Here is a 27,432-nt window from a genome sequence, read left to right on the forward strand (position 1 = left end):
CCTTCTTCTCCTCCCTATCTTCCTGTTCTCTTTCTTTTCCTTCACTAATGGTTCTAATCACCTTCTATTTATCCGTTTTACCCCTTTTCCATTTCCAGATATCTCTTTTTGTTTCCCTCCTGTGATCCCTCTTTCATCCTTTAACCCTTTTATGTCTCCGTTCCTTCTTTCTTTCCTCTCTCCTCTTCCTGTCACTCATTTTTACTCCATCCATCACCCCTCCCTCTCTTTTTCTACTGAAAATCTACTGAATTTCCCTGATTTCTACTATGATCGATTTCTTTCCTTCTTCTTTCTTTTATCCATCCCTTCTTTTTGCCACCTGTCTGTCATGTCCTTATTACGCAGCCTCTTTTAGCCCTTTTCCTTCTCTTTAACTTTCTCCTCTCTTCTCCTCTCACCAGTTTCCCTCCGTTACTTTCTTTGCTCTCACACCTTCTCTCCTCTCTTCTTCTACCTCCCTCCTTCTCACTTACTCTTCTTTTTCTACTCCCTCCCTCTCTCTCTCCTTCTCCTCTTGTCTATCCACCACTTTTCCTCCCTTTCCTGTACCTCTCCCTCTCTGCGTCTGTCTCTCTCTCGCTCTCTCTCCCCCCTCTCTCCCTCTCTCAGTCGTCGCTCGCTCGCCGTGCTGTGCGGACCTACCAACCATCTCTCTCCTCTCCTTCACACAATCTCTCCATCTCTCCGTCTCTCTCCTCCGGTCCTCCGGTCTCTGCTATGACAGCTCACACCAGCGGCGTGTTGCCCGTTCTCAGACCGTCAACGCGTCACCGGCTGTCCTGTCCAAACGTTAACATGGACATGTGTGTGTGGGATATTCGTGATTGATTATCGGGTGTAATTATAATTTTGTTGTTTTGTATAAAAACGAAAGAAAAGGGAGGAGGGGGGCCGCCGTCCTCTTTTACCCCCCTCCGCTTCCTTCGGCCAAGCAGAGCGGCAAGGTGGGGAGAAGGCTTTAAAATTAAGCCCGCTTGGATTTATTTAACAGCAGAATGACGGATTTGGGAGCGCCGGAGATGCTGCTGATGAGGAGGAGGCTGAATGTGAAGACAACGGGCAGGCTGAGACGCGACCTCCCGCTTCTCCTCCTGCTGGGGCTTCTCGTCGGGGATTTCTCCTCGTCCAAGGGTGAGTTTGGGAAGGTTTCAGATAGTCTGTGTTTGTGTGCGTGCCTGCGCGCTTGCATGTGGGCACGTGTGTGTGTGTGTGTGCGCGTGTGCGCGCGCGCGTGCTGGAGAGCATCATATTATTAGTCGCCGGTTGAATTCGTGCTGTTTGGTTGCTGCGGACAGCGTTGGTGTGTGTGCTAGAGTTGCGTGTGTGTGTGTGTGTGTGTGTGTGTGTGTGTGCGTGCGTGCGCGCACCGTGCTCTGGGTATGGCGTGCGTGTGTCCTTTTGTGCGTGCGGGTTGGAGATACTGAGAGGGAGAGTGAATGTAAACGAGAGAGAGAGAGAGCTAGCCTATATGCATGCACGGGGGTTTAGTGTGTGCGTGCGCATGAGGGGAACAAGCGAGTGCACGGCCCAACTTGGACACAACAGTACATCTTGGGAACAGTGTGGGCATGCTGATTTCCCTGAGCCTTAAAGCTGTGCACATATTCTCCTCAAAATAACTAAAAAGTAGAAAATAAATCTAGATCCATGTAGATTCCCCAGACGTGTGTGTTTAAGTGTGTGTGTGTTTAAGTGTGTGTGTGTGTGTGTCTGAAACAGAAAGGACTAGAAACCTTGTTTGGTCTCAGCAGCTAACTAAATAACCTGTGTTACTGTAAACAAAATGAGGCTCACAGACTGACAGAGAGAGATGGGATGACATTTAATCTAGAGGACATGCAGAGAGAAAAATACCATGCTCAGTGAAACATGATTTTGTGCAGTCACACTCACAGTGGAGCAGTTGTCTCAGTGGCTGTGGAGAGTCTGGTGCTATGACAGGGGACTGATGCTGTGTGTTAATTCACATAGAAAAGGAAGTGTTAACATTTGCCGCGTTTTGCTGGGAACGTTACTGTTACTCTGTTTATCAATAGCTTCTCTGTGTGCACTTCTCCCCCAGCTCTTTCTCAATGCCAGCCTCTCTGTCTCCCCCTCGTACACACACTCATCTGTCAGATCTTTCCCCTCTGCGATGAAGACGAAAATGGTTTTAAGCAGTGTTAAAATTCATGATAATTGTGTGTGTGTGTGTGTGTTGCGTGTCATACCCATACTTTCCCCTAACAGTGATCTATCTCGGGATGTTTCACACTGTGCATTTCTATTTTGAGTGTATCTGTGTGCTTGTTTTGTCTTTATCTGTGCTCCCCTGCCAAATGTCAGCTTGGAAACAAAAGGATTTCAGGCAAAGCATGGTTGTAGGGAACCTTGTATGTTGATGAATATGATGATGGTGCATTTAAGTCGTTTATGATTGAAGCAACCACTTCTTATCACCTGCACTACAGCTGCAACTCCAGCATGTGTGTGTTTGTGTGTGTGAGCTTAAAATGTCTGAGTTTAAGTTTTTTATGTCAGCACCATAAGCAGTTTAGGAAAGAGAGAGTTTGTGCAGCCTCTGTTATTACTCCCAATTTAAACAAATACAAATCTAACAACATGTCATATTTTTTTTTAATCCATTACCAATGATCCCCCTGCTATAAGCCTTTTTGTGTCCTTAATACAGTGTGAGGTGCCGCAGACCTGCAGCTATTTTTAGTTATTGAAGAGTTAAACACAGAGGAAGATGGAGTGAGAGAAAATAAAAGGGCAGACAGACATCTGGAAAGACAGACGGAGGGTGGCAATAATTTATTTTGTCAAACGTCAAACCCCAGATGGTTGCCAGCCTTTTAAATGTGATGTCGCATTTTAAATTCCAACACACAACTAATTATTGATTGTCGGGAAATGTCACTTAAAAATGTCAGGTATCTTCAGAGATGAACTGAAGTGCAAATACGAGACCCAGGTGGCATGAAAATGGAAGACAAAGTTTGATGAAGTAGTTTAGAGGTTTATTATTATAATTATAACACTAATGATTATTTTTTTACGATTTAACAATATTTCAGATGAACAAAATCTATTTTTCAGGTTGGGTCTATATTAGGACATTTCTGGCCCTCCTGTTAGGATTCAAATTAATTGCCTTGCAAGCTTTTTTTTTAAATCTTTACTGGAAGTATGAACAGCAGCAACTTAAAAACATGAATATACACTGATAATATTAAAATACACTGGACAGGGGTCAGGTGGGTACTGTGATCACAGATCTGCAGCTACACAGCCCCATACACATCAAGCTGTGACGCACTGTGTGTCCGGACACCTGTCGATCATGGCCAGCATTTAATTTCTTCAATGCTGACCTTCTTGCACCACAGCATTGAAACCACCAGGTGGTGTTAATGTTGTGGCCTATTGATGTAATTACAGTCACTAAGTGAATCATCATTGTGCTGTCTGGATGTCCATGCAACAATAAAAAATCAGACGTTTGTTGAAAATCCTACTGTAATATTTACAGTTTTTGCATACATCAAGCTGCCAAATGTCTCAAAGCTTCTGTATCAAATGCTCAGACACAGAGAGGAAAATAAAATCAGCCCGTTCTGCAACAGGTTGTTTCATCCAAGAAATGTCCAAATGGCCAACTGTGATGATAATTCCCATAAAATCCGCTGCTTCTACAATTGATATATTGTTAACTACACACACACACACACACACACACACACACACACACACACACACACACTACCCATTTTTTTTATTTATTTACTTATTTTTGATGACTGCTCTCTCTCTCTCTGTCTCTGTAATGTTTTTATCTTTATGAGGACATTTAAACCCCAACGTGCACACTCACACCCATTCTCTTACCCACTCACACAACTACATGCACACGGTGACAATTAGCTGACATTGAATCAATGCCAAACAACACGATATTGGAACTCGCTGTCTGTCCCCCTGCCTGGCATACTAATATCACACACATGGGAGACACACAAGCGCAAACTCGCTCACACACACTGTTCCTGTGGATGAGAAGATGGCTAATTAAAACAGAGCTATCTGCCCAATCCAAATTCACTGTAAGCCTACAGGACTCAGGGAATTACACATATAGTGTGAAACGCGCCAACATGCAAGCTCCACTTAGATGGCTATTTTAGCAGCTTTCAACTGGATCCCACAGCCATCTTCAGACAAAATCCCTCCATATATGACCTTCTGTTATCACATGCCAGTGAAGCACTGCGCTTACATCATGTGACGCCTGAGCAATTGACATTTGCTGTAAACGTTTCAGTTCGAACATGACATATCTTGGAATAGATACCTTACGCAACAGAAAGAAAGGCGTATATACCGTTCATCACATACTTTAGATACTCATATATCATCTGGGATTTAGTTCTAAGCAGACCATTGTGTTTAAACAGATAAACCGCCAACTTATTAAACCTGATCAACCACATTGGTTGTTTTATTTGGTGGGTACAGTACCAGCAGGCACAGCACAGGGCTTTCTGACCTTTGTCGTTATAGTATATGAATTAATGAATTTGAGTTATAAAAAATAAAGCAGTAAAATGTATAACATGTGTTCATAATAGAAGTTATACTAAAAATAAATAGTACATTATTAGTAATAGTTTTTGTCCCTTGAGCTGCTTAATTTATACTGTGTTATAAATCATTTATGAAATGTGTTACTGATGAAGCAAGGGCTCGTTGACATGCTGTGGTACTGATGTTATAACATGATGCTCTGATTTGTGCTGATGCCCATGAGTACAGTACAGATTCTATGCATTCACAGATGTAAAGGCCGGTGGGTGTCTCTGAGGTTGTGCTGGTGTGTTGGTAATACAGTTATTTATAGCTTTCTTTAAATTCAGCTGTGTGTAAGATGATGCTCTGTGTGTCTGTGTGGCCATTTGTGTGGGATTCCCTGCATGTGTGTGTGTGTGTGTTTGTTTTAATAGATGTCTGTTTCCCGTGCATGAGAAGCATGGGAGCACTCACAACTTTAACCTCTACGTGGGTGAGGCAGACGAAGCGAAGCACATTCGGAGATCAACACACATGCACAGAAAAAGAAAAAAGAAAAGTTCAATGTTTTCAGGTGCTTGTGTAATAATTGAATCCCCTCAGTTACTACAAAGACCACACACAGTTCAGGCGTTCTGAGCCTTAGAAAGGAGCAAGGGAGGCTGTATGTGTGTATGTGCGAACCTGCAATGGAGAGAGCGAGACATCTCATTGAGTACTGATGATTTTCAGGTACTTGAGGGTCCTTCTAGAGGTCTGGTGAGACCAGAGAATACACACACACTTCAATACAGTTAACTACCGCAGAGTACACAGTTCAATGGAGAGTAAAGAGATAGCGAGGGGGAGAGCTAATGAATACTAGAAGCCGTGAACCATGTGTTTTTCATCCTCCAGATTGTGAAGTACTCAATAGAGTTACGTATCAAAGAATACTCAAAGTACATGTTAAGTATACATGGGTCATTATGCTTGTGATGCTGGAAAGAAAAAGTCTTTAGCCTTCCAATCTGTCTTTATAGCGTTCAAATGACAGAAGTTTTAAAAGAGCCATGGCCTACATATACCAGACTAATGTAGGGGGAGAGGGCACAGAGAAAGACACAGATGAAATAAGAGTATGTGTGGAAACAGAGAGAGAGAGAGATAGACGCAGCGATCAGAACAAGTGTGTTAAAGACAGATTGGGATGGAGATGAAGGAGAAGCACTGTTATGCACTGAGAGACAAAGTGAAAGAGAAAATGAAAATGTATTCCCCAGCAGACCCGATTAATCAGGAATGACTTTTCCATCTTGTGCAGCTCGCCTAGTAATGTCTGGCATTAAGTAATGACATCATAACCCTGTCCATCCTGAATTTATACCTCAGATGTGGAAGGAAATCCCCCAAGCTGACCTAAGGGCACAAGTGAGCAGGGCTCGAAAATCTGCTGATATTAATGAGTGGACTCGAATGTTTCATGCTCGCTGTAAATGCTGCATCACACGCAGCAGAATCTTACATCTATCTGTCATTTAAAATCAGCACGAAGAGGAGAGGACAGCATGAAAAAGGAAATAAAAGGAGCATGCGTATATCATGTGAAACAGCATGACAGAGCTTGAAATTATGAACATCATAAAGTGCTGTTGTGCAGCTGGTCCAATTGTGTTTTACCACCCATTCGTATGCATGAGTAAATGCCACGTCTAGTTTAGCTGTCAAGCCCCTTTCTGCGGCGTGTTCATGCTAATGCGTTTTTCTGAAAAATTCAAACCCAACAAACAGAGACCACTACATTCATCTTTTTTAATTGTTCGCCCCATCTGCATATAAATAAAGATTTATCGGATCCTAATTAAACTCCAAATGCAGGTCTGATGAGGTATGTACTGTAACAAGCTATAAAGAATTACAATCTATATCATAGGTTGAAACTTTGCATTTGGCTGGTATGGAGCTTTTAATGCAGCCACTTTGGCACAGCAGTTTGTTGCTGTTTTTCTGTACCTTGTGGTGCAGACGCCTCGCTGTGGTGGGAGCTGAGGGTTATTTCATAACACAGGATTACTCAGCCAGCCGACTCTAAAAATAAGCATGAAATGAACCTCTCATCTGGAGTTCATAATGAAAGATTGGTCGGTGTGGCTACAAGACATCCATGAAAACCAATATCTAAATTTAATATGACAAATTATTCTGAACATCAACAGCTATGGTACATTTTACCAATTCCAGTGAAGTACTTAATTTCCACTGCTTTTCCGTTCATTTGCTATTTCAGCGCCCGTGCGCTGCATCCTGGCCGGAGCACAGTGGGTTCAAGAAGCTGCCCTGAACATTGGCCGCTACGTGTTGGGATAACATTTAAATCGAGGGCATTTTATTCGAATTTCAAGTTCCAAATATCAATCTCAACAGCTCAGAACCTTGTTAACAAACTAAACTTGGTACGTATCTGCATCCATCTATCACCCTGAGAGATTCAGCATATTCTCGTTTTCTCATCATCATTTAGTTTGAGGGTGCTGTTGCTGCTACTCTCGTACTTTTTGTTAAGAGATGCATTTTTTGGATATATTGCTTAGAGATTATAATTTATATATATTTAAATACACACCAAGGTGTTTTCTACTCCTTTGTAATTGTAAAAAGTTGTTCATTCAAGTTTTTTCTAAGTTAAACACATCAGTGTATCACGTTCAAATGCACTTCAGTATGTACTTCAGCCAGCAAACCTGTACTGTGATTAATACGGCTGTTGTGATCTTTAGGGACTCAGCTGCCACCTGTTTAAAGGATATTCCGTCATTAATTGTTTCTGTAGCATTTGTGACATTTAACTGAGCTGAACCAGGAAGTGGCATCTTTTATATTACAGCTTACAGAGATGAGGATGGTGCTGTCGGTCACCAGTGATGGCTCCACTGCTTCACATCACAACAGCAGAAGTTTCTTCTTTTATATTAGTATTACCATTTGCAGGTAAACCCAACACCAATTCATGCCACCAGGTGTTTGAACGAAGTAGCATCTACCAACACTGGAAACCTAAAGTGCACGGCCGCTGCACAGGTGGGCTTGACATTGGCTTCAGAGCAAGGCGCCCTCACTGTGTCAGCACGTTGGTCTGCAGAAGGTTTTGATGTGGTGCTATTGTCGATCTGAATGTAAAACAGTTCCTTACTATAGCATATCCCAGGGCTAGCATGTTAAAATAACTAAGATAAAAGTAATATGCATATTACTGATCCAGGTGGGGAAATCTGTTTTTTTATGACGAGTGCAGGGTCAGCTGGTGGAAGCTGCGAGGAGTCCCGTATCTTGCTCAAGGATCCTTTTTTTCGCTGACAGATACAGATCCTGTTTATCACTGGATGATAGTGCCTGTCTGCTTCGCCTCCCTGCAGCTTTACGTCTGAATTTGTTGCTATGCTGTTGCTGTAGAGGCTAATGTGTCTGTTAATGTAGCACTTTTGCTATTTTATTATTTCCACTTTGCCTCTCTGTTAACATGACATTTTCTATAAGCTGTGGGCTAATAGCTGGCTAGCGGGCTAACATTAGGCATGCTAATGTGTCTGTTAATGTTACATTAGTGTTACTTCAGTTTTTCTCTCACTTAGTTCCATGGTTTAAGGGCATGGTGTGTGTGTGTGTGTGTGTAAGAGAGAGAGAGAGAGCGAGAGAGCGACACTGCTGCAGCACACCTAGGCTATGTATGAGTGTGTAGAGATGCGTGTCTGTGTTGTGCACTGTGTGTGTTTGCATACTACATATGGAGCCAATGAGTTACATTACCATTTCAAAGCGAGTCACCAGCAGTAGAAGCTGCTTTCATCCATTAATGTGATTTTTAGGGAGAGAGTGATACAGTGAGCCACACAAAGAAAGAAATACATAGAGCCAGTGTAATAATTACTCTCCAGGTTGGCAAAGGTTCAGACTGGTTCATGTCCCCGTCACTGACGACCACCTCCCCACTCCCTCTGTCTTTTCTTGTCTTTTTAGTCCAATCATACTCACTGCACTCCACTTATCCGCTGTTGTAATACAGCTGTCACTCACATTAGCAGGTTCACTGCTTTGCAAAGCATCCGAGATTAGTTTTACCACCGCATCTGTAAAAAAGCTGAAAAGTCCACAGAAGATGAATTATCTTAAAGCGCAAACAGCCTGCGAATAAGTGTTTGTCTTGGCCTTCAAGAAAAAATCCTTAGGGTTAGAGTAAGATGTGTGTGTGTGTGCGTTAGGGCAAAGCGGCGAGGGGATGATTTTGTGCTTGAGTGCCCTTTTGTGTGTAAATGTCCATGCGTAAGCTAAAAGTGTGTGGGACTCTGAGTCCGGGCTTCGTGTGTGTGTGTACACAGCTTTTCTGAGCGCAATCATGCGAACGCTGTACAAGCTGTGTGTCATATTAATGTGGTGCTGCAAGTTGAGAGTGAATGTGTAGTTTAGAATTTGTTTATGAATGTATATTAGGATTTGCTTGCTTATACATGTCTGCATGAGTTGTTGTATTTACTTGTATGAGTGTATCCATGTGAAGGAAATTAAAGTGCGTATTTCCAGTCTGGACGTTTATGTGAATATAATCACAGGCAGAATGGTGCATACAAACACTGAAAATATGGGACTGTCAGTGAGGTTGTATTTATTGTTCGGTGTGTGCTTCTGCACTTGCATGGGTGGTATTTGCCACACTTTTGTGCATGTCCGCATTATTAGGTTGTTTGTGTGTGCATTTGTGTTTATTTTCAGCTGAGCATGTTTGTGTGTTTGTGTGTGTGTGTGTATAAACGCATTAGCCACAGGCTATCATTGCTCCAGTAGCATCTTTCTTATTCTATCCATTTTTAATGATTGGTAATGGTCGCTAGCAGTGTAGAACCTACATCGTAAGGACACAAGAAAAAAGTGGTCCCATGGTGCTTAAAGAAAGGAAGACAAAGGAAAAGAGGCAGAAAAAGAGAGGGGAAGAGGGAGAGGCTAACATGAGAGGGTGTTAATAGATGTTGGCTTGTGGAAACCAGCATCATAGGAGTGCTGCTGAAAAGGTCCCGTGGTACACTGTGCCACTGCAGTACAATCCTACAGGGAAGACAGGGAGAGGAGGGAGGAGGTGAGAAACCCGGCAGCAGGCCGGCTGACTGAGTGACTGTCGGTTAGATTTACAGACTAAATGATGGACTGGTTGTTAAGTTGATTGACTGACTTGCTGGCTGATTGGTTGTGTTACAGGCTGGCTACGTGACTGACTGAGGCAATTGTTGATTTGTTGAAGGCTTTTTACAAGGTACCTTCGTAATAGCAGAGCAAGAGATGAGGAGGCTTGAGAGAGAGAAGGCAAATGGATAGAAAGGAAAGGAAAGGCCTCTTAACTATGTTTAAACTCGACTGAAAAAAGAGTTCCCAGGTTCTAAAGGCCAAGAAACGTATTTAGCACATAATGGCCGTTAAATTGTTTCTTGTTTAATTTAGGTTTTATTTGTTTCCATTAAAGACCACAATGTGCTTTATTACAAATGCTTCCTTGTTCCATCCTTGGGGGGAATTTTATCGGGATTTTATCAACAGACGACCAGTGGAATGAAATCAAAGTAAATCAAATTAAATTGAATTTTATTAAACTAAATTAAATAACATAGGACAATGGAAACATGTGGAACAATTCATCAATTCAAGTAAAAAGAAAAATGATTAAAAAAACTGAAGCTCTAAGCTTTTCCTGCCACATCTGAAAGTGTAAACTGAACAATATCGCCCTGTCAGCTACAGATGAGAGGCAGAGAGATGGATGGAGAGACAGAGAAAAATGGTGAGGAGGAGTGTATAAGGGAGGCAGAGGGGTAGAGGAGGAGGAGGAGGGAAGGAAGGCCTTAAGCAGTGTGATAAGGAAATAATAAAGGAAAGGTTGTAAAAGGCTTCAAGACTCCAGCCGTAGCAATATCAGCTACACGCTCACTCTCACCCTCATTCTCCCTCTTTTCCTCTCAATCACACACACACACACACACACACACACAGTAATATGAAAATTGATGTTGCAGTGTCCTTTACACGCCATTAAATCTGAACAACGGCAATTGCTTACTTCTGTCTGACAAATGATGGCTAAATAACGCAGCTTATCTGTCTGTCTTCCCATCTGTCTGCCTGCCTGTCTTAAGTCACGCTCTGAAATTCAAGTATGTGTGAATCTGACTTTGTTTTTTATAAGAGTTATTGATTTTTTTTTAAAAAACAGTGTTCTTGACTCAAATGTGTTCTAATTCTGCCACATTTTGCCGGCGTAGATGGTATCAGGTCCCCCCTCAGCTGCTTCTCTGAGAAGTTTAAAGTAGTGCTTCTTGAATGTCAAGAGGCAAGTGATGCTCCCTTCTCTCTCTATCTCGCCCTGTTTTCCTTTCCTCATCTCTTCTTTCATCCTTCTGCCCTTTTTCTCCTGCCTCATGTCTTTTCCCCTCGGTTCATCCACGATTCTTCTCCCTACATTTTGCTTTCTGTTTCGTCCAACAGCTTTTTGTCTTACTTGCCACACTCCTCTGAATTTTCATTCTCCCCTCCTCCCCTCTCGTCGCCTCCTATTTGTCTCCTTTCCTCCATCTATTCCTTCCATATCGCTCAGCCTCTGCCCCTTTCTGTCCTTCCTCCCTCATCAACTTCCGCCACCTCACCCCTTCTCATTCTCCACCCTGCTTTCATTCGCTGTCTTTTTCTCTATCTCTCTCTGCCCTTTTGAGTCCTTTGATTAGGTTGTTGGCATTTTCATTGAGATGTCTATGACCACTGAAATAACTCTCCTGTCACAGTCTCATCTGCCCTCTATCTACTTCTTCTCCTCTGTCTCTCCATTCTCCACTTCTACTCCCCAGCATTTCCTCCTCCTCTTTTCACCAACCTTTTTATTTTCTAGATCCATTTTATCCTCTTCCTGTGCTGCTCTCTTGCTTCTCTGCCAGTAGTCCTCTCAGTTTGTCCCCCCTCTCTCCCTCTCTCTGTATCTCTATCTTCTCCTTCATGCTGTTCACAATTCTTTCTTGTTTTCATCTCTCTGCCTTTCTTTTCTCATTTTTCGCTCCCTGTTTCTTCAGCCGCATTTATGGATGGCTTGTCTAAATGTCAGGTGGTCACATCAGCCGTTTCTTGGTATTATAAACAGTTTTCTGGTCAGTACCACAGAAATAGAGACACAACAGGGAGGAGAGAGAGTGAGGTGAGGTGAGGGGGAGGCTGTCGTGGTGGTGGTGCTGGTGGTGGGGTGGCCTGCATGGGCTGACTCTGCAGTTTTCTTCTGTTTCTGGCAGTGAAGAGAAAGAAGATGATGTCAGAAAATAGAGAGAACATGTTTAAAAATGATACTGGGTGTGGGGTGGGTGTAAGAGGCGGAAGAAAGTGAGTCGGCTTACGGAGGAGAAAAATGAGATAAGAGGAGTGGAGGGAGGGAAGGGAAGGGTGAGAAGAAAAGACAGGAGGAGAAGGAGAGAAATAAAGAGAAGGGGAGAGGGAGAGCCTGCGTGTCTACATGCCTCTAATCTGTTGATGGTTGAGGGGAAGCAGACAATAAGCCATTATCTCTCAAAGACTTAGCTGTAGCTGCAGCAGTATGGCACTGCATACTGCTAGTGCCAAAGCAGCTTACAGCACAGTTATGTACCCAGGATGCACTGACACCCATACAGGAACAGGATAGTCTGTCAAGACAAAGTATAAGAAAGAAGATAGCAACACATCCAGCTTAATAATATTAACAATCAAGTCTGCAAAGATGTACTTATAAGAGATAACTGTAGACGTTCCATCTCTTATAAAGAAAAGCATATTAGTGTAACATACTCTTCTTACCACTCACGATCGTTTATATTTAAAGATAGTGGATAAACTCAGTACCTGAGATTAAAACTGGAATATAATATTGAATTAATTGCTGCCCTTACTACCATTCAAAAGGTCAAGGTTCACCCCATTCATGATTCCATTCTGCCTTTCAACAATATTGATTCAAAAAAGGTTTATACTTACAAAAGGGTTTTCTAATGATTAATTAGTCTATTAAAGGGATAAACTTGCATTAGGAAACTCCGCTTGCCAGTGGATCCCCGAGTTACACCTGTAGAACTGTCGTTTTCAAGCTGATCAATAATTTCTTTCAAAAGTAGTGAAATTATTAAGTGTCCCCAAACCTTTGGATGATTGTGTACACGTACAGTACACGACAGTGCAGAATATTTACTGCACTTTGCTCTGGTATTTGGCTGCATTCGGTGATACCTCTTACTGCTTAATGAGATGGCGTTAAAGCTGGCCAAAGTGTAAAGTAGATGCAGCTCAAAAACAAAACAGAAAGAATAAACACTTTCTGTTCTCACCATTGCAGTTATGTTGATGAGCATAAAGCCTAATAGCTATTGAACTAGCTCTCCAAGGCTCATGCTAATGTCAGATGGGACTGAATAAAGTTGGTGTCACAGTATTTGTGTTATTATTAAAGTTAGAGTCCACTGTGAGAAGCTTAGAGTTTCATTTTTCTTCAGTTACAGATTGTTTCCTCGTCAAAGTCAAAATTCATGAAGAAAAAACAGAACAGACTTTGGTTTAATTGTTAAATCTGTTCAACGTATAACGTATGACCTTCACTTTTGATTTAGTTTGGCCAGTTGCTGAGTAGTAACAGATGGAAGTGGAATTCAAAATTCTACAAAAAAGGGAAATTTAAAATGTATTAAAAATAAAAAATCACATGTACATAAGAAGCATGTTTCTGTATACTGTAACAGTGCAGGAGGATTATTTTGAAGGACCCTGGTATGAGATTGCATTAGTTTTAGCAATGTGTGCCAAATAAACAGGTAACTGATTGTAAAGTGTATTTTCATATCAATTCAGCATGAAACACTTTAACCCTTTCTCCTAGAAATCACATTATTTATATATATATATATATATATATAATATATATTCAGCACATACATTAACAAGACATCTATTGCTATTTGTTTTATATTTCCCATCAATGCAATGAGTAAACTGTTACTGGCAATGTTTTGCACTTGTTGTCCAGTGTGTGCTTATTGCATCTAAACCCTGATTAACTTTTTATATGTTATATTTAGGCATTTAAGCACTTTTGATCTTCATTAAAGGTGCCCTCTGGAGTTTTGTTTTAAACAAACAAAATTTCTCTGTACATTCACTGTTACACAGTCAAACTATGTGTGCATCCTTGTGACTGTTAACATTCAAGTTACTTTAAGCACAAAAGAGGACATGATTACTGTAGCAATGCTTCTCTGAAACTGTAATCTTTCCCTAACCTTTACCAAAGAGCTTTTAGTGTCACAATAGAACCTTTACAGTAGCTCCTGTGTGTCTTAAAAGGGGTGGAGTTCAGTTCTGATATAACATCTAGTTGGAAAAACTCTTTTTTTTTTCCATTGGTCTTGCACATTAGAGTTTAATGTATTTAATATGGTGCATCTAGAGCTGTAAAGCGTCCAGTTTTCCCTGAATTCTAATTAATATTTAATTATGAACCTGATTCACCTCCATATGCAGTTAAGACTGAATGATTAAAAAGTTAATGTACTTCCTTTGGTTGTTATGTTTATGTTGTTTTTAATAGAATGGTGCCGTGTGGAGACATTTGCCTCTTCAGATGTCTGTAGAGCCCTGGTCTCTTTATAATTCCATCATCTCCAAAGAATTTTGCCTCAGTTTTATTCTTTTATTTGCCACTTTCTGATTGTTACATTTATAATAGGTTTATATTCTTCATATGCACACAGCTCTTTCCCTTGTTTCTTCATTTTCCTGCAGGAATGAGTGAAGATCATTGAGAAAGTGCCATTGCTATGCTTGCAGTAATATGCAGTTACATGAGTTTCCTGCGTTGTAAAGTCCTTAATCATACTCAGTGTAAGGTGCTATTTAAAAAACAACACAATCTTTTCTAGTTTGTTGCTCTGCTACTGTATAACTATTGTCTTTTTCAAGTTGCAGTGCAGACTGTCTCAATTATGTTTGGAAGGAGGAATGGAACATTTATAGATTCACGAAAGTGCGACTAAATTGCACAGGTGTACTTAATATCGTGTCCCCTCTTTGTAGGATGCAGATATTGTACAGTCTACAGAGATGAAAAAGGATAAATGTCTTATAAATACATATGAAAAAAAAACCCAGATTTACTGTCTAATAATCTCTTTCAGGCTGTCTTTCTAGTGCTAGAAACAGGAGGGAGGCCAGATTTGACACCAATGCTGTTAAAAAGCTGACGTCACTGCACTGACTAAGACAGAGAACAGAGAGAGGTGTCACATAGCAAGCCTGCTCCTCTCCTCTCCTCTCCTCTCCTCTCCTCTCCTCTCCTCTCCTCTCCTCTCCTCTCCTCTCCTCTCCTCTCCTCTCCTCTCCTCTCCTGTCCTGTTCTTACTTTTCTTCTCCCCCCTCTCCTCCTAATTTTGATTTTTAGCAGGCATTTTGTGACATCCAGCAGCCTGCTGTTGTGAAGCTGTTTAGGGGGCATGAAGAGCTTTCTAAATGATGGCTAAATTTAACTAAATGACTTCCTCCACTCACATCTGATATTATATTCTCCCTTGCTCCTCTCCTCTCTCTGGATCTCTCTCTCACTCCCTCATCCTTTTTAGCTGTTGTCCTTTTTCTCCTCCTTCCTTTTGCTCTCGCTCGCTCTGTCCTGAAGTGTGATTTCTATTTCTCAATCTCCCTCCCTCTCCTGCCCATTTACCCTTTTCATCTCGTTCTGGCTCTTGCTCCAACCACTCCCTCCTCATCCTCTCACTTCTTTTCAACTAATCGTTTTGTTTTGTCTACTTTCTACTTGCATAAAAGGGTCAGGCTGTTCTCTGTCTGAATCATTCTTGTCTGAAGTCTTAATCAGGTGGCTTTGGAGGAATTTTCTTTTAACATATTAGCCAGCTGGCAGTTGTGTGTCTGCGTGTCGGTCCGATCGATCCACTTTGTCTCTTTTGCTTTTTGCAATAAAGTGCTTTTGCCTGGAAGTGGCGACTGATTGGGAAAAAGATCTCTTACCTGAGAATTATGGTCAGAAGATTAGTAAAGGATAATTGCTTGTTGATCAGTCGATGGTGACTCAGCCAGCAAACCAGCCTGTCTTTGTGGTACTCTATTCATCCACTAACAACCTCTCTGCAGATTCGCCTAATTACCTAATTTATATGTACAAAGTATATCAGTCATTAAATTACCATGTATATTATGTTACTATATAATTATGTCATAATATAATGTAATTTAATGTTATGTTGAAGCTGTAATTTATAATTTCTAATGTATGATATCCAATTACTGTATTTCTAAGTTTCTGATTTATATATTGATCCTATATTATTTATTATAGTAGCCCAGGATAATAAAACTCACATTTTATTGAATATAGTGAATTATTATTTTAGTCATAGAAATGAAAAATACATGTACATACACATATGCATACCTAATGTAATGTAATAAAAGGTAATATGAAATCATCCTAACCTTCGGAGAATACCACACACACATTGGAAACACATGTATTACTAAAGTACAGTAACATCACTGTCCACTCTATCATGGACATGGCAATGATAAGTCATCATGGTGGTCAGTGGTCACCGTGGTAAAAATGTAATGCAGACCATGATAGACAGGTGTCAGAACACACAGTGGATCACAGCTTGTTGTCTCGGTGCTACGTAGCCTCACACAGGTCACACAGAGTGTCTGCTGACCCCTGACCAGCAGTGTAGAGTGTGTCATGCTGCAATTTGTGCATCGGTAAACAAAATGTTAGTAGAAAACATAAATGTTATGTAAGCATGTTCACATTCACATGAGTCATGACCAACAGCTTGACTTGAGAAGAGTGATATTACTCTTAGGTCTGTATGCTAAGTACAGAACTTGAGGCAGCTTATCTTAGTATAAAGACTGGCAGCAGCCTGGCTCTTTAAAAATCCACCTCTTCACACTTCTAAAGCTCACTGATGAACACTTTGCATCTTGTTCATTTAATAACAGAAATGTACAAACAAGTTGTCATCTCAAGACTCTCATGACAAGACTTTGTTGCTACTTTTAAATTTGTCGTCTGTCTCTGAAACTGAAAAGAAATTGATACCACTTTACAAATCCTGTAACCGTTGATAGTTTTTTTACCTTTGAAACTCCCACTGAATGTTGAATGTTTACCACCAAAATCCAGATGCATTTATTGTGCTCATGGAAAAAAAGGTTTCTGGTTCTGATGTTGAAAGCTTACAAATCTCACTGTCAGATCTGATCTGCTTTTCCATATTTGAAAAAGACGAGTGAAAGCAATAACTCCATAAAAGAAATGAACATTGTAAATATGCTGTATATCTTACTTGATTTGTGCATCAGTTACACACCGTAAGTCGCACTGCAAATCCTGGCTCAGCAGGCTATTTTCTGTTTCCACAGACTGCTCTGTCAAAATGACTGATATGTTAATCAGAGTATTATTTATGGTTGAATGCCGAAATCATTGATTAATGCATCATATCTTGAATGTCATGCAAAGTGTGTCATCTGGAGTCTTGTTTTAATGGAACTGCATAAAAGTTATGTTGAGTCGAGCCGAATATTATTAGTAATCACTGATTTGATGACTGTGATTAGTCATTTTGCTTGTGAATGAACATTATACATTTTTTAATTTGTCGTAGATAACACGGTGAAGTAAAACATTATCTTCGTGTTACAGTCCTGCAATTTTCTTCAAGGAAAAATATGTGAAAAAAACACAGAATACCTGAATGACTTAGGCAGTTTACTGGGATATCATGTTCAGAAAACAGCTGTGACTTATTTTTCTACGAGCAAAATATGTATTAGCCTGTTTGTGCTAAAATATCTTTGGCAGTGTGTCTGGAAAAAAGTTACCAAAGGGCATCTTAGTAGCTGGGTGTCTAAGATTTGAAACCTTTGCTGCAGCTTTTCTTTCCTCATAACTCTCACTTCCATAACCCAAAATAAAAAATATGAATTTAGTGACACAAAAATGTCACTAAATTCAATATGTAAGGGAAAATCACCCACCCACTGTGTTACTGCTTCCTTCTCACAATATGGACAGATTTAAAGTATTACTAGTGTGGCCTTTTTTTAGTACAATTATTACACTAGGTTTGGCATTTTATAGATGTGGTGATAAATTGACCATAAAATATGAGTTGAATACAGTTGTTAACATGGCTGTGCTTCTTAAATGTCACATCTGAGGAGAACATGTGTGGTCCCTCTTAATATTGGCATCCTTGCTCACTATTCTTAATATGCATGAAAATAAAACAAACTACTCTGCCTCATCTCGTTTTTGATCAGTTTTCTTCTGCAATAAGCATCATTTTACAGGCAAACATAATTTCTCCTATTGTTTTGTTAAAAATCCATCACCGAGTCGCCTCTTACATCTTCTTCCAGTCATTATCTACAATGCTGCAAATCACAATGATTTGAAAGTTGTCATGCCTGGGTCAAACTAAAGAACCGGCACCAGGAGACACCACACGTGCATCCACCTTGCACATATGTCATATGGTTAATACTTTTTGAGCACTCATCACAAGATGTTCCAGCAGTGACACAAGTTAAAAAGTCTGCTCCAGCAAGAGTCGCAGAGCAAAACTGTTGACTCGGGTCTTGTCATTCACATCGTATTTCCTCTTTCCTCCATTCTACCAAGATATTACAGAATGACAGGAGTCGAAGACCTCTGGCCAGCTGCACTGTTACTCTGAGAACACAACTGTCAGTGTTCATTGCCAGAATTTTCTCTTCCTTTCTTTGTGGTCTCTTCTTCAGCATTGGTGACATTGAGAGTAACCTCTGTTACTGCCAACACTGCAGTTGTCTTCTCCTTAACAATTAGTGTTGAGTGCATCCAAACCTGTGACATGTAAACACATGCACCATTAGATATCAATCAGGGCATAGGTCTGAGCTGTAAAATCACTGTATCCATAATACCAATCATATGAGGAAGAAATGACCACTGGTGCACAAAGCAAAACCAACATGTCCCTCAGGTTCTTCAAGTGATTGGTACTTGATCTCAATTTTATCCACTAAACGCTCAGAGCTAGTAAATATTTCAACATTTCCTTTGCAGTGTTTTGTCAGTAATGTCAGGAGAGACAGCCGATTGGCTGTTTTGCTTTTATCGCAGGTTGTAACAATACATCTGTTCCTTTTTAGTTTATTAATTTAGTAAAGACCAGAACCGTCCTCCTGTATTTATACAGTTATGAACAAACAAGTGCTGCCCACTATAAAGCTATTTGCTATTTGGATAAGAAAAGTTATTACCTGGTGACAATTTGCCTTCACTTCCCTGTGCTGTCCATCTCTATGAGTTCTGGCTGTGTTTTGCTCTAATGACTCACCACTACTGGAAGAATATAAAAGAACAGAGAACAGGTAAAAAAACATGTGTTACCTTTTGTTATGTTACATACATACTTGTCTTGCAGACATGATGGACAGTTTGTATGATTTAACATTAAGTTGTTAATCCTGGAAATGTTCTAATCAGTGAATACCAGCCAATCGCCACTTCGTAAGTTAAGTGGAAACATTTTTCTAATGTGTGTCTTGTCGTGGCTGAAAGCCTGGCTTCACCAATCTCCAGTCTGACATTTATCAGCATGTTTTCTAATTAGATATGACAAACAATCCCACTGCATTGTGGGTTAGTTTGTTTTTTGGAGAAACTAAATTTCTATGTGCCATTCAAACCTGCCTACAGATAACTGTTGCAAATGGTCACACCTGGCAGGTAAGACCTCGGATAACTCTCCAATACTCCTTGTTTGCATGTCTTTCCAGTGTTCATGCAGTGAATCGTACAAATCTGGATAAGGGCAGATCACTTTAGACAGTCTGTCTTGGCAGTTGGTTCCACACTTGAGTGACAGCAGAAATTATGTGAAAACCTGGAGACAGGTTCAACCCTGTATTACGTTCACACCTGACCAGTTGCTGAGTAGAGTACTACAGTGACAAACACAGTTGAATGCAGCCTCCTAATTCTGATGCTGGAGTATTTCAGATGTGGTTAGATCAACAGTTCTGCATGAAGGAGTGCAACTTTAAGTGATCGTCTCTTCTCATTAAGTGGCCGTTCAAGTTCAAGTACAAGTACAAGAACTCTCCTCAAACTCAGTTAAGACAGTTTCTGTTTCTGTGAGGTGATCGCTCAAAAAGCAGCTACTTAGTAGTTTCCACCCAGGATGCTATATGTGGACGTGGGGTGATGGTTCTGCAGCTGACATGTTCTGTGTGGTTATCTTGCCAGACTACATCTCGTGGGCCCGTAGACCGTAGGCATCAGTAATAGCTTCACAAACGTACTTTCTCTACATCTGTGTAGGATTAAGGCTCAATTTCCTGCTTTGTAATCTATAGCTTTACAATAGTAATACCAGATACTAGTATCTGTATTATGCTTTCCCCGAGCGACAAGTCATATTTAATGATCTCATCTCGTCTCACTTGTCATTATTGTCAGTGATTTACTGACTCTACATACATTGACTCAGTGATGTTAATTCTGAAAAGTGACAAGCAACAAATCAAGCTACTTTTCTGGTATATCATAGAAAAATCTCACTAAATGTGAACTGACTCGATTCATGTGTAAATTAACTTACGACGGCCTCAGAGCTTCTCAACAACAAACCAAATACAATTTTAAATACTAAAACATCAACATTCCCTCTCCCCTGTAAATGAAATGTAACTGTAGCACTATAATGAAGACAGGATGATATTTCAACCAGGGAGAGGGAGTTTATGTGTGAATTATCACGATAATTCAAATTAAAGTTAAAATTTTTGCCTCTTGTATACTGGAGTAAATTGCTTATGGTGGTAATTAAATGTAAAAGATTACATTATTGTATGTAATTGAGTGGATTACAATTTAAAACAAGAAAGTGGATTGAGTTTTAGCAGTTTTCCCTGAGGTTCACACGAGGACAGCCTTCCTGTTACGAAAGGTGACTGTGACAGTGCCAGGATGTTTTTCGGCAGTGTGGCCACTGCAGAACCATGATGAAAAGCTCACTTGTTTGTAAAGCGATGTTTATACAGTTGGTGTCCTGTTGCTAGCCTACTTCTGGTGAATGTTCACAGCATAAGATTAGTGATCTGATTTCATGCTCCTCTCCTCTTCTCTCCTCTCCTGGCCTTTCCTCTCAAGTGAATGCTAAATTATGTATTGTGATATTGCTTGTTGAGGCAGAGCTAAGCGCTTGGGCAGACGAAAGGACAGTTATGACATAGATATGAATTCATTGGTCTATGGTGACAGTTGCAGCAATATCCCCTGTTTGTTTTGTGCATCATCTGTCACACTTTTCTGACACACTGCAACAACTATCTAAGCTATAGTCAATTAAAAAAAGGATGCTAAATCGAACTGTGGGCTCTAAAATGGAAGAACATTAAATTTGACATGCGCAGCACGGTGGAGTGTGTCCTCACCTCATGACTTTGTCAGTGACTAGTGTAGCAACAGATTTGATGCCTGGTCTATAATTGCCCTAGTCACTTTGGCGTTTTATATACACAGACTTCCACTTATATTGTACACTGAAACCCTTTTTGCAGCTGTCATAATGTGCTGTAACTCACAACAGATATCAGTTATTGTTAGCAAACAATAAAACAACTTTTTACATCTTCAAATTATGTAACATTTAGCTTCCTTGTCAAGCCAAACTTTATTTACCTAGCCTTTTATTAATCTCTAAGGATGATATTAGTTTACACCAAAACGCATTCCTCTACATATTTAGCTTTAGCTCTGACATTTTTGACATTAGTGAATAAAACTTACCATTGTAGTGACATGATGCAATCAACTGAGAAGGAGAAATAAACATGTGGTGACATCACTGCCTTCGGTGTAATGTGCAGCTGAGCAGGAGAAAAAGAGGTGAGTTGTAAAGCTCCTCTTGAATGACACGATGTCTGAAGAGAGTGGTGTTTGCTCCAAGGACTCAAGGTGATCAGAGGACTTCAGCTCACATTATCATAGCTGTGACTCGCATAAACGGGCCCAGAGTAATTCAGCTTAATGCTACAGGGACGAAGGACGCTGCTCAGTCAGTTTTAGAGTCATGCATACAATCCGGTGTTGTTTTGTCATACACTGAGCAGTGGTCAATTTTATTCTCCCATGTTCCCTGTTGGCCATGTTTTATTTCGATCAAGCTTTCACAGTATCACTGCAACAATTATTGCTGCAATTAATTAATCACTTTCACAGCTAAGCAGGCTGTGGCCTATTGGCAGAACCCAGTTTTTAGGGTGGACAGTTTAAATATGTCCTCAACAACAAGAATTACACCAGTCCGAACATTAAAGTGTTTAAAATCCTCAAAAACAAAGAAAAACAGCAAATCTTTACATTTAAGACACTGGAAACAGCTGATATTAGTCATTTTTTACTTGGAAAAATGTTTATACAATTTATTGATTATCGATTGTCGTTCCTGTGTAAATGACTAACTGTTCCTGCTCTATGCATTTACATGCCAATAGATTTTCAGGCTGGCAAAATGTACAGCATTTGTTGATTGTGTCTGGAAGAGTCGTGTTTGGGAAATCAGAAATAAACAAGTAGAGACTTGGTTAAGCTATTTAAAGAAATGCACAAGTTGCCATCTTGCATGAGGATCCTGTATCCTGGCTCTGTGAATGCAGTGCCAGTCCTTTGGGAATGTGCAACTTCAATCACAAATCATTAGCATTTTGCCAACAGCCCAGGGGGTCATGACTGTCAAGTTAAACTCACCCATCCAGGGCTTTTATGAGTAGGACATTAGGCAAGCCAGAAAATAATCTGTGAGACAACACACTCAGCCTCCTCTCTGACTACCAGCTCTTTCCCTGTGGTGGAAGATTGAGGGACCCTTGTTGAGACGGAACAGATATAAAAACTAATTTGTTGCACCCAATGCAATTTCCAATGCCAGGAAGTGATACTTGTGGGCGCAAGTCTAATGCACTAAGTTGTTTCTGTGTTCTTTGAATACAGAAGCTTTTTATAGACACACTATACACTCGGTTGCAGTTGTGTGGTGTTCTAATTCAGCAAGTGTGCTGTTTTTGATAGATTATAAAAATTGAGTCTATGACATGCTTTCTCAAAAAAAAACAAAAAAAAAACAAAAAAAACACAAGTGTGTGTGAGTATATGAGAGGTTGCTCATATTTTCCACTGCCGCATCACCACGTGATGAGCTGGCATAAAATTGTTAGCTACTAAGCAACGAAGATGAAGCAGGACTGAGGAGCAACAAGACTATTAAAGAGGGAGTGAGTGAGAGCTGTTTCCATATTCTGTGTGTGTGTGAGTGCATGATAGGCAGGGGTGTGTAAAAGAGAATGAAGTCGGTGTTTATGTGACTTGGTCAGAATCATAACAACCCATAAATCAATAACTAAAAAAAAAAAGAGTAAGAGTAAGATACAAACTGAAGACCAGAGAAAGAGAAGAACACAAAAGACAGACAGACAGAAACATGACTGACCAAAGATTCAAGAACAGAAAGAAACAGCACAGAGTCTATAATCTAATATTATCACTAGCTATTACTGAAATTGAAATCAACTGAATTCAACTGTGAGACCATTATGTTTAATCCGCTCACGGCTGCAATGAGTGGCCAGTGCTAGTGCTGACAGGTCAGTGTGTCTTAGGTGGGACGCTGTGCTTACTGAGTGTAGGAGCCCAAAACGGATGACCAGTTATGGACCACAGAGCTTGACGTCGAGGGGTATTGCATTTAGAAAAGACTGTTAAAAAGGAAATGACTTGTGCCTTTTTAATACCCGTCAGCATAAAAAAAAAACATTAATCTCAAGCTTTAGGCCTCTGACTGTGTGAAACATGAGGAAGTAACTTCACAAAAGTGTATATATATATATAACAGGATACCACAAAAAGCATAATATGACCCCTTTAATAGGCCATATATGGAACCCAAGACTTCGTTACATTAGTGTACATTTCATTATGTCGGTGTAGATTCTGTTACGTACATTTCAATACCTGTTTGTTTGTATTTGTCTGCCTGTGTACGTGCTTATGTGCTTTCTGAGGGTAATGTTGTACATCTTAACAGAATAGCAGTCATTTCCTTTTCTTTAATGTCTTTTTTTTATCATAGAGGAAATGGTGGGCATTTAGCCAGTGCTTTACTTTGTGTCTCCACCCATTAACTAGCAGCCTAGATATAACACAGTGTACCTCAATTACTAGGTGCTTCAACTCATTGCTTAGCAACGCAATATATTAGACAGCTTAAGTCACTTAGGCGTCTGAATTTATTAACCAGTCTCTTACCATATAGAAGATCATTTGGTATCTGTCTGGCTTCAAGAGCTAGCACTTAGCTAATGAAGGAGGAAACCTAAAAAGAGAGTGATCATTCTGCCTGTATTCAGCAATCTGACTACTGAGCTACTAAAAGTACAATTTATGTACAACCTTAAAAAATGAAATAGTGTATGGACGTGATCTGTCACTTTGACTCTCCACGTGTTAGTTCTTTTTTGAATTGTCAGACAAATTTAAATGTAGGATATGTATTTTAGCAACCTTTTATGAGAAAGGTGCGTGCAGCTTCTAGATGTTAAGAACACTTTCGAGAAATCTAAGTCTATGCAATATATCTCGCCTGCATTGGTATTAAAATGTTTGGTTTGTAATACTGAAGCTATATTGATTGTGGAGTTGTTTGATAACTGGAGCTGTATTCTCCAAATCCATGGTTTGTTCCAGACCTTGATTTGTGAGCAATGATTTGGTTTATACATAGATCTTTGTTTTAGTTTTTTGAATTTCTGCTATTAATGTGAAGGGACACTACACCGTGCACAACAAGGTGGCAATGGGTGGGGTGGAGACAATGGGAATGTGTGAGTCATGATTTAGATCTTAGTTTTAGAACCATTACAACCAGTATAGAGCTTCATCTATCATTTAAAAATGGTTTGGCAACAAATTAGATCAGCAAATGGTGTTGGAAACTCATACCAACAAAAGGAAAGGCAAACCACCTCGAGCGAAAACATAAGATCATGATATGGAAAAAGCGAGAAGCTGTGTGAGGAGAAAACGGCAACTTGTTTGTGTAGTTTAGCTTTGTATTTGGTGATGGTCACTGCACAACTCTGACTATATGTTGTGGCCAAAACAGTGTTGTTGAATGCTACTACTTCCACACGGTCATTTTCTGTAGTTACTGTAGAAATAATGTAAAATATTGTGATATAGTTTGAAGGCTGCATGACCCACCACTAGTCAACAGTTCATATGATACAGTACTCAAACAAGCATCAGCATAATGTACATAATAAGTCTGAACGGTCCAGTCATATGATTTAATGATGAGTGCATTTACAAGACAGTGACACGCACACACATTATGCTTAGTGGCATACAGAGAGATGAAATGGCAGCATAGTGGTCCGATTTGGCTGAAATATTGCCATAAGCAAATGAGAACGAGAGCGGGAGAGAGAGAGAGAGGAGAATATGAGGGTGGAGATATGGCAATGATGAGGGTAAGGTAAAGAGGAAGGCTGGAAGGGAGAGAGATGGAGAGGAAGAGTCAAAGTGACGAGCAAACGGAGAGGGCTGAATAAAGCTTCCGGGCCCCAGAAGGCCGAGCTCTCAGACATTTTAATCAATAACTGCAGCTCTATCAAAGGACGGCTGATAGGCCAGAGACAGAGGGATTGTTCTGCACTCACTGCCTCACCCCTAAGGAGTGACTCAACACTCTGGGACAGGGTGAGGAAGTAGAGGGTGGCAGAGGCAGATGGATGAGGGATGTGACAAGAAATGAGGGTAGGACAGATAGCGAGGCAGAGCTATGGAGAGACAGACGGACAATAGAGACACGATTCCAGGTACAGAAGGAGGTAGGAGAGGGTAAAGCACAGCTCTTTTTCCCTTGTGCTGGTTATTTTCTACCATTATGTCAGAGACAGAAAATTGTGAGCCCATGTGCTCACAATTTGGGTGCATGTACTCGTGCAAAATCCGAATCTTTATGTGACTTGACAGACTGATGCAGCACTATTCTGCAAAACCTGTTTTTAGTTCTGTGTGAGAAGGAGGGAGACACAGCTCAGTGCAATGACCGATACAAGGAGGGAGATAAAGAAAAGAAATTTAACCAGTGTTTCATTATAAGTTGGCTACATCCTTGGGTTTTGCACAGAGGAACTAGTGTTGAACTAGTGTTTGTACCCATTATTATCAACATTTATATCAATCAATGTTCTCTCATTGTTCCTTGATAGTGTGCATTCAATGTTTTTACATAATATAGAAACGTAAAAGAGCTGACAAAACTTGTATATTCTTTCCCTAATTTAAATTATGAGCAAACTGTAAAAATAATAAAGAAATAAAGAAATAAAATGTATTTTCTGTGCTATTTTTTTTGTTAGTTCATTAAAAGTTTTCAACACTTATTTAACATGGTTGAATGATGTCCAAAAATCTAATATATACTACCATTAGTGGTTTATTTGGTTGACTGTGCTAACTAATGTAGTCTAGCTATGAATCCTGCCTTGATGAAGGTGATAATGATAATATCCAGTTTGCTGTCGAAGTTTAAAGCAAACAACGACCTGATGTTGCCAATAGTTGTCTCATACCATAGATATTGTATCAAAGACATATCTACCTTACATACCTTTTAGTAAATCTTCTCTTGGCATGTGTTGTCATGTCACTCACCCCTCATTCACTAGTCTTGTTTTGTGAGACATCCTCATGATGCTTCAGACTGGAGGCAAAAAGATCCAGCAGGGAGGATGTGTTTCGGAGGAGAGAAGGAAGTGGATTAACAGCATCAATGCCTTAGGGATGTGACTCATGACCTTTACTGCTTTTCCTCTCCTCTTCTTTCCAAGTTTGTTGCCTGCCCTTCCTCCTTATAAAAATACGGAGTGAAGAAGAAATGATGTAAACCTGACAGAAAGTAATTCTGCTAAAACCAAAGTCAGAGCCACGGTTTAGCTTCTGGAGGGAGACAAGCAGGCTCAGTAACTCTCCAAGGACTCAGAATGTGACGTGTTGTTCGAGAACCATGTGCTAAGAATTTTAAAGCTCCGAGGCCTTATAATGCTTTCTATTTACACTCTGCAACTCTCTGTGCGTGTTTTTCAAAAGCTGTGTGTGAAACCATTTCTGTGATTCTCAGAGGAATATGCAAGTGTGGAAGTGTAACATTCAGGTTGTTAAAAATGCACCAGGCACATCTGGAGATGTGTGTGTGTGGGTGTGTGTGTGTGTGTGTGTGTGTGTTCACATGTTTCTCAGAAGTGATTTATTGTGCAGTTCTGCATCCTTGTATCGTGTTCAGTGTCACTGAGCACATGCACTGCTGCTGCTGTGTGTACAGTATATTCATGACTTACTTTGTGGTCAGCCTGTTGTGTTGCTAGAAAAATCCCACGTCAGCTCATATTACTAAAAATTAATCCATAAGTATCTTATTCATCAGTGGTGCCAAATCTTCTTCATCTTTATTAGAGTTATAATGTGCAATTAAAACATATCAAACCCTTCATGCCAGCTATAAAAAATGCTCCAAGATGTCCCGATACAGATGCATTTCAATTTGAAATGATGGTGATTGCATTTAAATGCCCTCATTTGAATTGTGTAACCCTCTGAAATTAATTAAATCAGAGAGTGATTGTAATTGCTTGGACCAAGGTGTTTTTTTTTTTTTTTTTACTTTTCATTATTAAACAATACTTCACAAATATTTCACAGACTCTTTTTGCTGATGTTTTTAATGTGACTGAGTCCATAATGGAGAT

The 27,432-nt window shown here is 40.2% G+C and overlaps 1 protein-coding gene across 1 annotated transcript in view; it reads left to right on the plus strand.

Moving 5' to 3' along the window:
• The first annotated feature begins 998 nt into the window (after positions 1–998).
• Positions 999–27,432, plus strand: part of LOC113174926 (CUB and sushi domain-containing protein 1-like) — a 330,106-nt gene continuing 303,672 nt past the window's right edge. The window contains exon 1 of the mRNA XM_026379140.1: positions 999–1,134. Within this exon, the coding sequence (XP_026234925.1) occupies positions 999–1,134 (136 nt within the window). The remainder of the gene's footprint in view (positions 1,135–27,432) is intronic.

Source organism: Anabas testudineus, chromosome 3 (assembly GCF_900324465.2).
Source record: "Anabas testudineus chromosome 3, fAnaTes1.2, whole genome shotgun sequence".
NCBI lineage: Eukaryota > Metazoa > Chordata > Actinopteri > Anabantiformes > Anabantidae > Anabas > Anabas testudineus.